Source organism: Vanellus vanellus, assembly GCF_965231255.1.
Source record: "Vanellus vanellus genome assembly, chromosome: 6".
NCBI lineage: Eukaryota > Metazoa > Chordata > Aves > Charadriiformes > Charadriidae > Vanellus > Vanellus vanellus.
Window position 1 is genome coordinate 56,309,289 of NC_138911.1, and position 18,306 is coordinate 56,327,594.

Below are 18,306 nucleotides of genomic sequence, written 5' to 3' on the forward strand. Positions count from 1 at the left end.
TGGCTGTAAAAAGGCATGTAGATGCCTGCAGGCACTGTCATATCCTTCCCCTTGCTCTCGGAACGGTTCCTCAAAACAGTCTCAAAGGTGCCTTAACATCTTCCTTTATAAAAGCCTTTTGCTTCCATGCCACACAAAACACTGTCTGCCCTGCAATACAGCTACTGCCTGCTGTGCTATAATCTCCTCTTCCTCATGCTGTTCCATCTGTCTTGCTTGTTCTCTCTCTCCTAAATTTAGATTATAAACTGTGTTGAGCAGGAAAGCTTTGCTTCCTTAGGAAGACAGACTCTGTATTTGTGCTGTGTTTTAGTTTGTCTTTTCAACAAGGAATACCCGTAATGGAGCTCCATAACCAGGATCCATTCAACTAGAGAACAGGGGTTTTGAATATTATGTTTCATCGAAAGAGGGACAAGATGAACGTCCCTGCAGATAGAGAGAGGCTGCAGCAGACTTGGCTCTGTTCAGATGAGAGAGCACCAATGGCAGAGGCTGATTGCCCCAGCCACAGGAAGGATTCAAGCCACTCTGGTACCTCCATAGGTGCCAGGGAGCCCAACCTCAGGGCACGAATCCCTACAGACATGTATTTTGCTCTGCCCTTGCAGAGCTACTGGGCGGTGCTCTGGGCTCAGACAGGATGACAGTTCTCAGTCTACAGCTGCGGTGCTCAGGCACTTTGGCACTGCACATAAGATAAGTGCCAACGTAAGCATTTCTTTCAAAGTGCCTTAGTATAGAAGATATATAACGTTTTGGTCTGTGTTAGTTGGATTTGGCAGTTGGAACATGTAGGTGACGTGCTGTTTTTAACCCTTTGGATATTTAAAGATTGGTTTGTAGGCATGTCTTCTGCACTTGTCAGCAATGTGGGGATGTGTACGCTGAGAATAAAGCTGGGATGAGGGTGACAAATTCCTCCAGGGAAGCAGCTATGGCTTCAATACCTCTACTGCGGTATTCCCTGGTGTCTTTTTTCTGGGTACTACTAGATACAATGAGGAGCCCTTTCCTCCTCTCTTCTCCTAAGACTTTCTGAAATAAAAAGACATTCCTTTATGTTGTCCTCACTTTGCATGTAGTTTTTCACTTGTCGCTGTTGGCAAGGACACTGGTGCTGCAGGGCACTTTTTCCTCCCAGATATTCTGATATTCTATACCAATATTCTATTCTGATAACAGATATTTTGATAAAGGAGTGCAAGTTCTTGTCTGCACTTGCCCATGAGTCACAGGAGTGTAGGAAGGCCTTGGTCTTAGTCTAATTTGGGCTCATGGCAGTGTGATGGTATTGTCCAGTGGATGAAGTACTGGGTCGGGTACGGCTGGGTTTTATTCCCTGCTCTGGCACTAGCTACCCATTGAGCTACCCATGTAATGATAGTGACTCTATGCAAAAGTTTCACTGGATCGAAATAGCTACACAAATATAGAACGGTAAAAACTGAGAAGTATTCCTACAGCGATGTCTCTTTCAGAAAAAAATATTCTAGGCCATGGTTCAGAATAAGCCATGAATGTCCCATAACTATGCCTTGAAGCATCATTGGAACTGATCAGATTAAACTGCCAAACTAATTGTTTTATGGTTTTGTTCTGGTTTTTTTTTTTTTTTGGTTGGTTGTTGTTTTTTTTCCCCTCCAGGAATATATGATGGAAATGAACTTTAAACAATGGATGGTAGATTTTGTTAACCAGTCACTCTTGCAGATGAGCACTTGTGATGTGGAAAGCAAGCGGTATGAAAGGACAGAATTTGCTGAGTGTCTTGGAGAGATGAACCTGCGGTGGCACAGGCTTCAGGCATCTCTGAACAGAAAGGTTTGATTGAGTTCTCTTTGCTTTCTCTCACAACATTGATCTTTCCAGTGCCAGTGCTCTGTATTTTGCAAGCAGCCTTTCTCCCCAAGTCTGAAAACACTGTTGAACACAGTGAGACTCCTTGTGCTCTCTGCTGTCTGTCCATCCTGCTGTCTCATGGGCAGCCTATGGAGTAATCTTGTAGCATATCAGCTATCAGGTGGTGGGAAGGCATCCAAACTTCAGTAAAGTCTGGGTGGGTAAACTCTCCTGTAACTTGCAGGAAGGGAAAACAGACAAAATCTGCTCTTCATGACAACATGGGATTTACCCTAGTTGACTGTATTAGGTGGAAAAAATAAGATTCCTCATATGAAGAAAATACAGTTGACATGTCAATAAAGACGACATATTGAGAAAAGGGAGAATTCAGGGCAGTGTCTGCAGAGAAACCTGTTAGTGAAATCTGTTGAAGCTTTGGGGTGCTGTGAAAGTTGCGACATTTAAAAGTTAGTGGGAGAAAACACTGGATGATTTGTGGAAAGGTGAGGTGCTACACTGCTTGGCACAGTCCAGGCCCTGTTCAGCATACACGGCACCAAAAAAGCCAACAACCCCTCCACATGCCATACGAGGGAATGAGAAATAGGGCTATATTAAGCTACCACCCATTTTCATTTGGATTTGCCAAAAACGTAATTATTAAGTAAGTCGTATTGACAACTGTATTCAGATGGGGACATACGACCCCGCTGGAAAAAGCACAGCAGGGATCTGTTCCCAGCCCTCCTCCACCCCTCCTGAGTCACTGGAAATTAGTTACTCTCTGTCTGTATCCTCCTTTTGCAGCAATGAAATATGCTTTTTTGGAGTGCTTTGAAGATCAGCAGCTGATAGGCATATTCTACATGTAGACTAACTACACCAGCACATCTTCTGTGTTTCTCTGTAGAAAATCTGTTTCAGGCAGTGCCTCAGAATTACTTTACCCTAGTGATGCTAGAAATAATCCATGCATCCAGAATTAGGTGCTGGTGCTTGTGTGTGCCAGTGCCCAGAAAAGCTGATGTGACTCATGGGATACGGAAAAGACCAGGGGAACGTTATCATCCCAAAATGCAAACATGAGGCTGCTGGAACGAATCCCTCTACCAGCACATTCCTCTTTCATCTTTATTTCTCTCCCAAACTTACAGGTCTTTGGGAGACGCTGCCCTCCCTGAATCCAGATACTAAGACCACTGATCAAACAGAAAATTCCCAAATTTTACTGACATAGAAAGTCTTCCAGAAACATTTTCAAGTGGACAATTCAGTTCCTGCACAATTGAAAATTTCCATGATGAAATTTCAATTTTGGGGGGGAAGTTATCTTCTCTAACCATTTTCAAGAAACTGCATTCTAGGATTTAATGGATCTTCAGGGCCAAGATTGAAGATAGGAGACTTGAGGTCCCTTGCTTATTAGTAACTTTGTTGGTGGGTTTTAGGGAGAATGAGGTTTTCAGACTCCACAGGAATGTGTCCACGTAGCCTGGGGTGCCCCAACTTGTCAGGTCTGCATGCGGCCAGCTCTAGAACCCACACTGCCTTGTTTCCTTCCCAGGGAAAAGGTCAGATCCTAAAGAGCCGCCTTAGCTTTTAATTTCAAAATATTTTCTCTAAATAGTATTTTCAACGTAAATATTGTAATCTCAAATTTTGTCATGAAAGGGGTAGCCCTGTTTCTGCCACCTAGGGTTAAGTTCTGTAACTTTCAGATACAAGACCTGGAACACATTTTGGAGGATATTACTGAAAATGAGAACAAAGCACAGACTCTACGCAATTGGCTGGAAACTCAGAGTGGTCGACTGAGATCTTTACAAACCCCAACAAGTCTGATCTCTGCACAGAACACATTAGATGATTGCAAGGTAAAGCATTATATGTGTGATATTATTGTAAAAAAAGTTATTTAGCATTTTGCTGAATCCAGACTAAAGAACTGCACGGATTTTAACAGAAAAAAATGTAAAGCAAGTTGCAATTTCCTAGAAGAATAGTACAATGCAATTTTAATTAAAGCATTGTAGGTTCAGATGATAAAGAGACAGATCCACTTTTAATATGAATTGCTGTTTTATGGTTTTTTGCTCCAGTTGAAGATACATCTGCTGCTGTTCCATGGTATTTGGAGTGTTGTGCAGCAATATTGTAGATCTTATTCTGAAATGCCACCAAAAGAAGTAGTTCTTAGTTCAGCACAGCCATGGCGAAAGCTATCAGTTCCATTAGTTTGAAGAGCTCTGTGGCGGAAGTGTTGTGGAAACTACACAGTTCCATTTGGAAAAAAGGCAGCTCACTCTATTCCTGCCCTAGAATGTAGTCTTTCTGCACCAGTTTCAAGAATCTGGGTGTCCTTTGGTATTGTTGTGTTTTTCTAGGTATCAGCTCCCTCAAAATTAGTACAGGTGCAGCCAGCTAATATTTGGCTCCTATTACTCTGACAGTCTGCTGTTTTCATTCAATAGTGTTCCCTCTCTATTTTTTAACATGGAATATTTGTTCTTTCATTGCCATGGTTACGTGTCTCTCATGTAGTAGGCTGCTTTTATTGCCTAGACTGCTCTGTTACACACCAAGTTACTTGTCTCTCTGAAGCATTCTGAAATGTATTGAGGACCGGAATGGAAGAAAGACACAGGGTATCTTTGACTAAAACACTAACCTGCTTACAGCAAGGTAAAACGCTAGGATGCAGGTAGCTAAAATGTGTCATTAAAATTAATTTGCTCTATAAAAATGAAGTCTAAATCTGAAAGTAGTTTGGGGATGGTGAGTTGGGGGAAAAAAGGTCATGACTTTAAGTGTTGTATAGCAAAATGTTACAGCCTGTTGTGTGTATGGATATTTACTCATGTTATGAAGAACTTATTGCTGAGCTTTGTCCAGCATGTCAAGTCTAGCTTATAATCTTGCTGATTGTGTTAGGGAGGAATTTATTTTCCAAGGCATCTCCATTGATTTCAATGGGATTTCAGCCATGGGACAAAGCCTCGGACTAAGAGGACAAGCTGAAAATAACTTTCTAGAAGTTGTTAGGATGTCAGGGACTGTCATGCTGCAAAATCAGTTCCTATTCAGTCTAAATCCTAAATCAGTCTGCTGGAGCAGAGGAGGACCTGAATGCTAGCGTACCCAAGGAAAAGTTCAGCTGCATTAACAGAAAAACTTTTTGCATCTGGAGAGGTACAAAGAGACCTGCATGGTGGCTGAGGAATTAGGTCCTGATGATTTCCTTCCCAAGCATGTTGTCCAGTGCTCATGCTGACACTAAATGGACTGAGTCTAGTTCTACCTGCAGGAGACTGTCATTTTGAATTCCTGTAAAGCAGGTGTTCCATATGAGAGTTGAAGTGGTGGTGGTGTTACATGGCTGAAGAATTACACTAAATTGCTTTTAAAAAAGGAATGTTTATCTAAGTTTCTGACACAGAAGGTTTTTTCTATAGTCTCATTAAAAGATATTATTTGTCTTCCTTTTTTTTTTTTCCCTTTAGGAGCTGGAAAATCAATTCACAACTAAATCCAAAACTCTTGATGAGCTCAAACAGAGTTTGGCTTTGAATGGTAGTGCAGAACAAATCCCAGAAGTTCTGTCTCTCAGGATAGCTGAGCTTCATGAAATGCTGGACAGCATTGTAAGCCAGGTAATAGCTTTGTTTGCATTCAGATTTCCTCCAGTACATATTCTTACCACCAGTGTTATTAATCTTCTTCATGGGATGGCAGGAGCTGGTACAAAAAGATGAAAAGTATTCCTTACTCTTAATCTTAACTTTCCTAAGAACTTCCTTTTAAATTTGTACCATAAGGTAAGTTAATGTCTTTCCAAGGTTGAGAGATAAAAAAGAAGTCTGATCTCAAAGTAGTTTAAATACAGGGGGAAGAGACACAGACCCCCATCTGAAGTTTAAGAAACTGCTATTTTTCTGTCGAGCTGAAAATGGAAACATTAAATTTTCTTACTCAATCTGCTTCTCTTTCATACCCTTGTCTTTCTCCCTCTGTAGTACGCTGGTGGAAGCTGTCTACTCCTGCCCCATTCTCACTGTAGCATTTCCATCTCCCAATTACTCTTTTGTCCACACACCTGGATGGTGTTCACAATCTTCAAATCCTATGTAGTTTCCAGTTGCTTCAAGGAGAGTGGCAGATTGATTTCCCATGCAAATTGACTCCCCAGCAGTTTTCATTTATAGTTAAATTATCTTTATACTTGAAACTGATCTTTCTTATCTGGATATAATTGATAGTTGCAGAAGATAAAATAATGAGTATGTTTATGGATTTAAATTTGTGATAAAAAATAACCATATACTGTAGAGGATTATATACGATGCAGTGATTGTGTTTATAGATAAGATTATGCTTTCTATGATAAATGCCTTGCTTTTGTTCCTCAAAACTTTGTGAAACCAGAACCCTTTTGTTTGAACTCTTCCACATGAGATGTCGGTCCAGGATGGGTCTGCTGCTTTTTGTTTTAGGTTTCCACAGAATTGATGTAGCTGTTTCTTACCAGGAAAGCAGAGAAAATTTTGTGTGTGTACATGATGAAAGTTTTTCCTTCTGCTGAAGAGCTGTGGATTGAAATTGGCAGGATTGACAACCTAGTGCTTTTTTCTTCTTATAGTCACCATGCCTCACATTAATTTTAGTATTTTTATGACTTAAGTATCGAACTTAGAAACTGCAGAATGTTCTTACAGCCTAGTTGTCTACATGTGCAATGAAACACTGAGGGCAGCTTTCTTCCCACAGGTGGCTGCTCTCAGCAGACCCAGACTGTGATTTCAAATATAGGTCTAAGAAGATGTGATACCTTGATTCTATTATCCGTAGGTTGATCTAAAGACTGTGAGTCTGTGGCCTAGAGACATTTCACGAGCACGATGTCTTTCCATCTTCCTTGTGTGGGCAGTAATTAGCTGCAGGCTGCAAAAAGCAATTAGAGATTCCTCCCACCTATACTATGATTCAAATGAGAATAGGGATGATTAATCCATCTACTCTTGCGTGCCTGGAACTAGGATACTAGGATACAATGATCCCTACAGTCTATTTAGCATGCACGATGGTGTAGAAAATTCTTCTTCTTCCATTGTGTGGATGCATAGTCAGAACTGAAATCTGGCATCTGGCTTTGCCAGATCCCATGGAGACATGCTTGTTTGCTTGCCTGGTTTTCATTTTCTTCTCAAAGCATCTGGTACTTGCATGACTGAAAATAGATATTGAACTAGACGAATGTGTTGTCTAACCCAGGACATACCTGATATAGAAGAATAAAAACGACAAATCACACTGAAGGAGGACTGTGGTTTTGTGTTTGCAACGTTTAGGAGCATGTGGCAAATGGAAACCATGCTTGCTCCCATATAAATTAAACAACTGTAATAATGAGAGAGACATAGAAAACAAAGAGGATATCCATCATTTAATTTTATATGAGAATCCTGAAGTTCCTAGACTGTGATTCAGGTGGGCCTGCATGATTAGAACACAATGGCATAAGAGGGATGATAGCTCTCCAGAGTATTGAAGTAGCAGCTTCTTCCATACAAGACAATTTCTGCTCAAATTTTCTTTAAAAGACAACTTGATCTCTGGATCAAACTACCTGCTTCCTAAGAAGATTAAGGCTCTCAACTTCCTCCCACTTCAGGTTGATTTGTGGCAGGAAGGAATAAGCAGTTCATTATTTCAGTACTTTTTACTTTTTGGGGTGTTCTGGAGTTGTGGCTGACAGAACAATGCTACCTTGAACTCTGGTTAAATATTTATTTCCATCAAATTCTTAAACTTCACTCTAAATGCTGTTTACTGCTTGCTTTGAAGCCTGCACAATTCCTTACTAACTAGGAAAATACTTCAACTTGTGGAATTCTTGTGGATTGTCATGGAGTGAGCATTGAGATTAGATTTTTAAGTCAATTTAAAGGTGACTTACATGTCAGGAGTACCCAAGAAATAGTAACAAAAGTGGTTCACTTGCAGGTTGCAGAGTTAAAGACCTCAATGCAGTCAATACTGGAGCAGTGGAGAGTATATGACGAAGCTTATGCAGAAGTCAGCCTGATGATGACAAGGTATTTGTACTGCATAGACCAGTGCAAACGTTCTGTGGTGTCACAGGAAGCTTTGGAAAACCAAGTCAAAACTCTCCAGGTAAATCTACTGAAGTTGTCTTATTTCTGTACTTCCTTTTGTGACTTTAAACAAACAAACTCCACTGAAAAAAACACAGAAAAATTTATCTGAGCAACTTCCTCTTTATTATTATGCCATTGAAGTCAGTGAAATGGTTTTGTTTTACCTCCAGAGGCACTGAGGACTATTTTTAGACTTCTTGCTTTATTTAGCACAGAAGTTCAACATTGGTGCAATTTAGGTACCAAGGTTCAATAGAGAAGTACAGGTCAGCTGCTACCATGTCTGCCTTACTGTGGGCTAGCAGAGCCTCCATTTTGGATTGCAAAGTTCCCTTGATGTTTTAGTTTTCTGCACACGCTGAAAGGCATCCCCACATGAAGCACCAGGTCCCCATGCTCCCTTGCACTACACAGTCCAGATGGACATGTGACTCCACCACCATCCCTCATGCTAATGTCTACTCAGTCCATGTCTAATCCACATGGACAGCAAGAAATTAGGCTGAAAATAGAGCTGGCAAAGGAAAACTTAATGCCATCACTGTATGTGTTTGCATAAAGGTTACTCGCCATTCAGGTGAAAGATGTTGGTTCTCAGCTCAGTGGTTGAAAGGAAATTTGCCCTTTCAATTGTGCTTCCCAGGGAAATATCCTGCCATAAGGCTGTAGCATAACCTGGAAGGAGATGCTTGTGCATCAGTGCCGAGACTCAGTGCAGAAATGAAGGGGACCTGGGAGAAAATTGACAAAGGGACCATGTCTCTAGATCTGTTATTTGAATGCTCCCCTTGGGGTATTATGTCCCAGCCACTGTGCCAGTGACACATTTTACATTAAAGTGTCATTTGCATTAAAGCATCTTTCCTCATATAAACAGCACTGGAGTCATGATCCAGGACCCAGGATTCCCCTTCCCAAAAGCTGTGGCTTGGGTTGGATGGGTGCAGCAACCCTGGGTCAGAGTAGGGGGATACCTGAGCCTGATGTTTCCGATTCCTCCAGCACAAAGTCAACTGTTCAGTGGCCCTCAAGAGAACTGGAATTTCCTGCAAAGCCTCTGAATAGGGCTGGGCATCAATGCTGGGTGTAAATTCTCTGGATCATCCTGCTGCTCTGCTTGGCTATTACAGAGTCTAAGCGCGGCATCTAGAGTTGGCAATCTGGCTGGCCCCGGGCCTGAACGTTTTACAGTAATGGCTAAAATCCCCTTACCTAGCTTTAAAAGTGTTGAAAGGCTGTGCAAACACTCCTTGTTTCAGTGTAAATAAGGCCTTTTTTGGTTTATTTTCAAGATATAGCAGAAGTGATACAGGCTAGACGGAGGCTGTAAATCCTGGGTACATGTCTCATCAGTAAAGCCTGTATAAGTGCTTTCTATCCTCACCTGGGGACACATAGTTAATGGAAGGAACTGAGCACCTTCTTACCTCCTTTCTCCCATCACCCTCTTTATTTTTAATCTGGATCAGTTCACAGATACAATCTATGGCAGGGTTCTGCAATTGCCTGTATCAGGAGGGGGAACGTGCAGCTGGGGACAGGGGTTGTCAAGGCAACTTTACTACCAGTCGAAATTGCCCTGAAACAGTGGCTTAAAACAAAAACATTTTTCATTTTGAGTCAATTAATTTAATCAGTTCAAGGCTACGGGTTTGTAAAATGAGCTGTTCCTTTAAAAGCAAATAAATGACCTCAGTTTAAAATAGGCCTCCTGAATGATTTTTTAACTTGGACCATTTTAGCTTCCTCATTTTAGGATCAGGTGTTATATTTTTCACAAACATTTTAATCTGTGCTGGAAATGTGTGGCATTATTGCTACCCTATCCCTACCAATCTATAGGGAAAGCTATACTTGCATCGTTCATCTCACAACTAATTGCAATAATCCATTTTGCAGTCTCTTCAAGATGAATCGGAGAACACTGAAGAAAGTTGGGCCAAGCTCCAGGCTGCTGCCAGTAACCTGAAGAATAACTGCTCCCCCTCCTTTGCAGAGATTATTGAACAGAAGTGCAGGGAGGCACACACTAGGTGAGCTTGCAAAAAAGACACCCAGTTAGTATTAAAAAAAAATATAGTTGCTGAGGCAGGACTTGAACGTCTGTCAGATTTTTAAATCTCCCCTGTCTAAGGGTACCTGTGTGAGGAGCAGCTGATGGATCACAGAGCACAAAATGGTGCTGTGTCAGTGGGCTTTCAGTAACATGGATATGAATGCAAAGAAACTCCCACAGGAGTCCTACACCAAATCATATTATGGAGGAGAACCCCCTAGGAAAATGCTCTTATCCTTTGATATGTTGGCAGGTGGAACTCGGTAAATGAAGACATCACAGATCAACTGCGGGCAGCACAAGCAACCCTGCAGCTTTGGGAGCGCTTCAATACTTTATGCACTGAGGCAGCAGCCAAGTTACAACAGCACAAAGAGCAGTGCACTCAACTCTTGGATGCTCACATGCCTGAGGATAACATGATAGAAACCCTGGAGCAGAGGATACAGGATATAAAGGTACATGAATATGTTTCTGCTGCCTGGTACAAACCAGGATTTATATTTGAGAAACAAATCAAAAAAACACCTTCTTCCCCTCTCTGCTCCCCCAGATCCAGACAGTCAAAACCATAAAATCTGTGGTTTTTGTTCCATTAACAGACATCTTTTTATTTCCTTTAAATACTTTGACCAGATCTTGAGACCAAACCAAACTAGAGTTAGCACAGGATGAGAAGAGAGCAGAAGGGAGCAATCATATTCCATATCTGCCCCTTTCTGCCCTATACAAAGAATCAGGCCTGTGTTGGAAGGAATCATAGAATCGTCTAGGTTAGAATGTAAACGAAAAATTGTTTACTTTAAAGGACACTGCTTGGGAGGAGAGATAATATACTAGAGCAATAGCTGGGGAAAAAAAAGACCAGTTTTCCAGAACATGGAACTATTTTGAGGTCTTCTACAGTCTTCAAATTGGTTTTATTTGGGTTTGGTACTTTTATTTGGCCTGGTCTAGTAAGTTCACAGATATCTGAGTTTATTAGATTACTCTAAATGCCTCTGACTTTAGGAAAATGAGATCTCATGCTGAGACCACAGGGTACATTTGACTCTCGGGCAGCAAAGCTGTCATTAGGTTCTGACATTTTTGGTTTCTTCAGACTGCAATAAAGAAATATAATAATACTTATTTCAGGACAGAGCAATGATTCATCATGCTTTATGAACCTCTAGCCACATATTGGAAGAAGTCCAAAGTACTCCAGTTTGCATGTGGCCAATTAAGAAACTTTACGTTATGGGAAAGAGAATTCATATATTTCTTCCCATGTCAGAAACAACTGACAGCAGCAAAACTTAGACCAAAATGTTTTCACTTTCTTCTGATCTATTAATGGCTGTGACATAAATTCATTAATATGTCAGCAAAAAGGCAACACATTTTCTGGAAAATTTTTGGAAGTTTTTTTGAGGTTTTTTTTGGAGTTTTGCACCTACTAAGCAAGGCATGACCACTGGAGTTGTCATGAGCACTTTAGATCCTGTCCTGGTATGTGTGGGTAGGACACACGGAATTTATTGTGTTTTTTTGAAAGTGGTGAGTTAGAAGAATGGGGATCAGTGATATGGCATATGAGTTATGTGTATTTGAAAATACGTGAGCTTTAGAAAACTGTATTTTAATCTCTCTAATCTTTTCCTCTAGTATGTATTAGGAAAGGTTATGTTTTTATGGAACTCTGTCGCCACACTAAATAAAAATAAAGTCCTATCTAGACAGTAAGAAATCAAAATGGGTTATTTACTAAATGGCTGAAGTGGCAGTTTACAATATGATCCAGGAACTAAGACCTATTTCACTTTTTAGGGAATCATGTCTGCTCTTTGCTATCAATCAGAAGTCTTTGTTCATTACTCACAAAAAAGACAACATAGAGTAGCAAATTCCAGGGGGCTTCATGGCTAAAAGTAAATGACAGTTCTAGAAATAGGTGCGTTTCAAGGTGACATCTTGCCTTTCCTTGTCCAGGTCAAAAAATAATCAAGTACATTGAACAAGTATAAAATGACTCCCTTTGTTCTTGTACTGCCTTTAGAGTTTAATTTTATAGCATCATTTCTGTAGTAAAGGGGAACAAATAAAATCAAAACCATAGTCCTCGGTCACTAAGGGATCCAAAGTACTGGTATATTTGTAACATAATAGCATTTCTCATCTGCAGCATGGGCCACTTTCTCCATCTGCTAGTGTATATCTGTTCTGTAGAGAGGGATACTCTGATTTGTCTCCTTAATCTCTTCTGTAGCAATGGTATCCCACTGCCTGAAGTCACTGGTGTTCCACTGAACTTTGAACTGTGCCTTTCACAGCACTAGAGTCAATGGATGCAGTTCCCATTATCCTCTGAGTAAAAGACTGAAGCTTTCACCATAGCTGAATTTGGCTCCCGCAGGAGATCAACAAAAAGAACTTAGTTACAACAACAAAAGATACTAAATGAAAGTGGCACATGAATGATGATCTGATTAATTTGCTGACTTTTTTTTTTTCTTTCCTCTTCTCTCATCAGAATTTACAGCTTGACCTTTATAGCATAGTAGGATGCCATGCCCGGATTTCTTTGCTGGCTGATCGGATAAAACAGCAGGCTGGGACAGCTGCACAAGACGTTCTGTTGGAGAAGTTGCAGCCGCTCGATAGAGTATTCTATTTGGACAAGATGTTGCAGGGGAAGTTAGATGAATTTGAGGTATTTTTTTAAATATTAAATTAGCTGTCAGTGTGAGCTGCCTTCTTCACTAGAGCCCTGTAGTTCTTGACTTGAAATGGAATTTTAATAAAATAAAGCTTGACAGTATGATCAACTATGTCAAGAAATAATACATGAAGCCAGAGGGACAGATGAAGGAAGGGTTTCATCCTTCTTACTTGCTCGTGTTGCTCTAACAAGCCTTTGTAAGTGAAACTGTTACAGTCAAGCAGTACAGGACCCTCAGATGATTACAGGTTAGGAAACATTTTTATTCTGTGAATGTCAAAGTAAGTTGTAAACTTTCTCAGCTCTGCCTTGGAAAAAAACCTGAGGGCTTCAGTTTGCTTTGATAAGAGTGCACACAATGTTCCTAAAACCAAGCAGAAAACTGTGGTCATTTGATGTCATTTGAAGACCAGATTCTCATCCCTGTTCAGGCAGAGTAGGGAGGGACCTGGATCCAGGTTTCCCCATATGATGCTCTGCTCACATGAGTGCTGTGGGATTGACTTCCCCTCTGAGCAGGTATTCCTGAGAAAACTTCAGAGCAAATGTACTGCTGTACATTTACTGATGTAAAACTAGTCTGTTCCTGTGAAAAAGTCTGGTTTCAATGAATTGTTCTGTTCTAAAGTAAACCTAAATTCATGAAGAAATTTTCAGCCAGCTCTATTTATGACTCCATCTACCAACACAGTTCAATGGCTGAAAGCCAGATATCTTTGTGAAGGTAACAGATTTCTCATATTCCCTGTGAATTTCCCACTCCATGAAAAATTTCATTTCTGGGTAGTCATTTTCTCTGGTGTAACTGTGTAGCATTACCACAGAACTGTCCCTCTCCCCACACCAATTTTTGCCATTTATTCCTTATAAAAATGTTGCTGTTTCAGTGTTCTTAGAAATGTGGAGCTTAATTCTTGCAAGAAAGAAAAAGATTCCCCACTGTTCTTCTCCCTGACCCAAAGCAACCAATCTAGTGAATAAAAAAGTTGAATTCCAGCCCTAGTTTTTTCTCTCTACAGAGCTCACGTAAGCTGCACAGCCTTGGCTGTAGGCACATGGGAGCAGGCCCCTCAAAGGAAGCTCATTTTCACAAATTTCTTCCCTCTTATAAACTAAGTTTTGGCTTTCCAATTTCACAATAAATCAAAAAGCCCAAAGCTACAAAAGCTATCGCAGATGCCCACATTCCTTCCAGATAGATATGAATCTCTAAGGATTTAGAGATTCCATTTCTTCCTCTCTGCTTTGGATTAAATTTTCCCCTTATCCAGTGCAAAAACTGAAAAAGTTCAGCTAGTGAGTTATACATACATTGGAATTTGCATTTAACATCTATTTGTTTTCCTCACGATAGTGCTTGTTGCTCCTTTTTGTTTACTGAATATGTATATTAAATCATAATTAACGTAAATATCCAATATTCGCCCTAGTTCAACCTTTTACAACTGGAAGATTTCCAGAACTGCCTTGAAACACTGGAGGGTCACGTCAAGAATTGCACAGATGCCTTCAATAGTCTCTGTCTAGAGGGAGAAACAGACAGCTCAGAATTGCTCATGGTATGTTTGGATTCCCAAGTACAAAAAGATACATACTCGGGATTTAAGTGTCCATAGGATACCAGCTCTTGCCTACTTCAAGAAACTGTTTGTGTCTTAAGTATTGCAGTTATACCACTTCCATCAGAGTAACTATCATCTCATCCGAAACACAAAAAGCAATGACTTAAGTTCGTAAAAACTCTAGATATGCATTGCAGGCCAAATGCCTGCATGGAGGGGAGGAAAATCACATAGATTTGGGATTGATGGGAGATCTCTTTCCCCAGCTTTGCTCTGGAGCTATCCTGTGGCCCTCAATCTAAGGTACAAAGTAAATCTGCAAGTACCAGCTCTTGAGTATCATAGAATCATAGAATGGTTTAGGTTGGAAGGGACTTTCAAGATCATCGAGTTCCAACCCCCCTGCCATAGGCAGGGACACCTCCCACTAGACCAGGTTGCCCAAGGCCACGTCCAGCCTGGCCTTGAACACCTCCAGGGATGGGACCTCAACAACCTCTTTGGGCAACCTCTTCCAGTGCCTTACCACCCTCAAAGTGAAAAATTTCTTCCTAATGTTTAATCTGAGCCTGCCCTCTTCCAGTTTAAAGCCATTTCCCCTCGTCCTATCACTACATGCCCTAGTAAAAATTCCTTCCCCAGCTCTGTTCAGTACTGTTGAAAAAAAGGGACCCTGTGTAAGGGAATTGTGACATTTTTGTGTCCTATATTCTTCGCAGTTAATACAGAACTGTTGGGTGGGGTTGGGTTAGCATTTTGGAAGCATAACGTTCAAATCCTTCCTAAAGAAGAGGCTTCTATATTTCTTTGAAATGAAAGGAAGGCAATGTTTTTTTGCAATTTTGCAATTAATTTCTTTTTTTTTCCTTCCAGAATCACACACTGGAGCTTGCTGCACTTTCTCCAAGCATAGAAAGTTTGAATGAAGCAAGCATTAAGCTGCCACTCAGTGACTTCACCCTGAAGAAAATGCAGAGCCTAACTCGGCAGTGGAGTCAGAAAACAGCAACTGCTCTGGAACGCTGCAGGTCTGAAATGCAAACAAAAATCACTACTAACTATTTCCTTTTCTGTGAGGAAAATCAAAACAAAATTAAAGCATGGGAGGTCTTGCAATCTCTTCTCAGCATTCTCAGGGGATTTCCAAGTTGAATTCCTCCCCTTTCAACTTACTCCAGATTATTCAGTGGCTATTTGTATTCCAAGTCACTTGAAGCAAAAATCTGGATGTTCATAGGTGAAGAAGGTAGCAAAGTGCCAAGCAAAACCCTACTATGTTAGTATTACTAACCATCACATTAGACCATATGCAAACATATCCAGAAAAACAACTATCAACACAATAGTTTCTGATGATTTCTTTTGTTTTATAGTGTGCTTGAGGAAACTCAAAATGATGAAAAGAAATTCTTTCAGAAATGTGAAAAATGGATGAAATTCCTAGAAAAAATGAAAGAGGCCTTAAAAACAAATATTCCAGGACGGTTTGAAGAACTGCAGGAGCAACAGAGAGTATATGAGGTAAAGCTAACTCTAAAAATGGAAGCATATTCTTGAATGGTGAAGGTGGGGCAAATCACTAGAAAATACTATACCTTTTGAAAGTAGATCTGGGCAGAGTTTTACAAAGCACTTCACTCTTGAAATGTGACCTTGTACTTATTCAGAGGAAAACTCTGAAATGTGAAAATCCTTTTCCAAAATGGATGGATCCCTTTTTGCAGGGATCAGACCTTTAGGAGCGCATCCTCAAGTGTTGCATCATTGAAGTCCTAGATTTCTCCAACCCTGAGGTTACTTGCCTGTCTACCTGTCCCAGAGCACTGAAACCTGTGGCCCATGGCAAGTAGCTAGGCAGTTTGCTGGCGATCTGGCAGGAACCTTACCAGTTTCTGGAAGAACTACATTTAAAACAAAATGTTTTCACAGCATATTTCTGTTTTGACCAGTTGTTAGATTTTGGTGGAAATCCGTTTCACTGGTATATTTCCAAACACTTGCTATTTGTGATCGATAGTGGTTCAGGCGTGTGTGACAGTATCTATTCAGAGGAGAAGGTACATTGCATGCTAGCAGTAGCATGTGGATGCAATTCTAAGCACAGTGTCTATCTATAGACTTTGTCCTAGTTGCAGGAGGATGGAAATCCAACCAAAATACAGAAAAAAAAAATCAAGTGCTAAATGCTAAACATCTCTTAGGGTGTTAATGCTGCTGCTAATTCCACGGGGTGTAAAGTCTCTGCATGTAAGTGATATTCATTAGGGTCCACAGAAAGTTATTTTCTCTCTTTTACTTAGACCTCTCCAATTCATTCATTGCAATGAAGTTATATATAGAATAAACTTTTGTTCATTGTGATAAGGAGTAAATTGACCCTTATGTGTAGCTCTTTTATACCTTTTCTATGGGTTTCTGTCTAGATTGCATTTCTCATGAATGAGTCCAGTAAACTTCAGGCTTCAGATTACCTGTAACATACAGCTCCTGGTGGGTTCTTCTATAACATATGTTCAAGTTCCTCCTGGTATCCAAAAAGTGTGGAATCTTTTAGGATACATTTGATATTAGCACTTGAAAACAATAGAGCTTTCAGCATTTAAAATTAAATAAGTGCTGTCACTCTAGAGGAGCAGAACCAGCTTTCGTAGCAAAGGTTGTTCAGTGAATAGTTAAAACTGTTGATCTCGTGATATTTTCAGATGCTGCAAACTGAGATTTCCATAAATCAGCAGACATTTAATTCTATCATAGCAAAAGTTCTACTCTCCTTGGAATCCGGAGAAGCAGAGAAAAGGTAATCTATTTGTTTTTCTCCCTAAGATCTTGGTAATCCAGTGGGTATGCTGTCTTCTTTGGAGTTGGTATTGAATCTTTGCTCTCATGAGCTGTCATGAGGACATAAACCCAAATTCTTGCTTGGGTTCAGTCTTTTAATAACCCCCTGGCACCTTTTGCAAAAGCCTGAGGAGGCGCAATGAAAAAGAAACACGGTGCCCTGGCCAGACTGCATTTTGGATAGTAACTGGATGTTCTGCCTAAAAAAAAATAATTGCTCCTGAACCAGAGGCTTCCTTGTCTACTGCTACCCTGCAGCTGTTGAAACTGTAACTGTGGTTCAGAAGCTACCTTCTTACAGAGGGTAATGAGGATGCTGCATATGAAGGATCCTTTCTCTCTTCCGAGTCCTCTCTACTTATCAAAGTGTAGAGGTGTGAGACTATCCATGTTGCCCTTGGCACACATAACACCGCACTGAGTCACGCAACCCAAAACATGGTAGCTAAACCTGTTTTTTATCAGTATGATCTTACACTTTTCTCTTAATCAATGTGGAATGAGAAGCAGCAAGTTATATTTGTGAGCAGAGGTTCAACTGCCTTAGCTGTTTCTGCTGTGAACGCATTACCCTCTCTCTGCCAGAGCATGCTTCTTCCAGAGAGCTGGCAGGACAGCGTGAGCGCTCCCCTCAGTCACTTCAGTATGGAATCCATAGCTTGGCTTAAAGCTCCCAGGGAAGGGAGGGCTAAACTAAGCAAAGCTGCTGGCTTTTTGTGTTGAAGGTAGCCTCACAAACACAGGTGTTTGTATATGAGCTAATCTGTGGGCCACGGCCTCCTGCAGAGGAGCAGAATTGATAGATGGGGGTTGTCTTAACCATTCCAGCTAGATCTGCTGGGTCATCTAACCATGGTGTAGGAGAGGCCAAAAAACTGCTTGAATGGGTTCAGTAACAACACAGAGTCTTTTCACTTCGCAGTTAGGTCCCACTGCTGTAGGATACAGTGGTGGCTGAACTCCCGCTTACAACCTGGTAAAAGCACAGATAAATTTTGCAGCATAATCAGAAATCTTGACTCACTTGCCCTGACCTTCTTCAGAGGAGTGTTTAGTGCCTATTGTTTCTGTGATTGCTGTACTATATATGTTGCTATACCGCAACAGCAAGAATAAATTGCATTATCCATTCTTCTATCATGTAAAAGT

At 40.7% G+C, this 18,306-nt stretch overlaps 1 protein-coding gene across 1 annotated transcript in view; it reads left to right on the top strand.

Moving 5' to 3' along the window:
* SYNE2 (spectrin repeat containing nuclear envelope protein 2) overlaps nt 1-18,306 on the top strand; it is a 207,543-nt gene that overhangs the window by 148,611 nt on the left and 40,626 nt on the right. Inside the window, 11 exon segments of the mRNA XM_082485681.1 lie at nt 1,648-1,824; nt 3,564-3,719; nt 5,346-5,495; nt 7,846-8,016; nt 9,900-10,033; nt 10,310-10,514; nt 12,569-12,748; nt 14,188-14,316; nt 15,193-15,347; nt 15,693-15,840; nt 17,022-17,116. Coding sequence (XP_082341807.1) covers nt 1,648-1,824; nt 3,564-3,719; nt 5,346-5,495; nt 7,846-8,016; nt 9,900-10,033; nt 10,310-10,514; nt 12,569-12,748; nt 14,188-14,316; nt 15,193-15,347; nt 15,693-15,840; nt 17,022-17,116 — 1,700 coding nt within the window.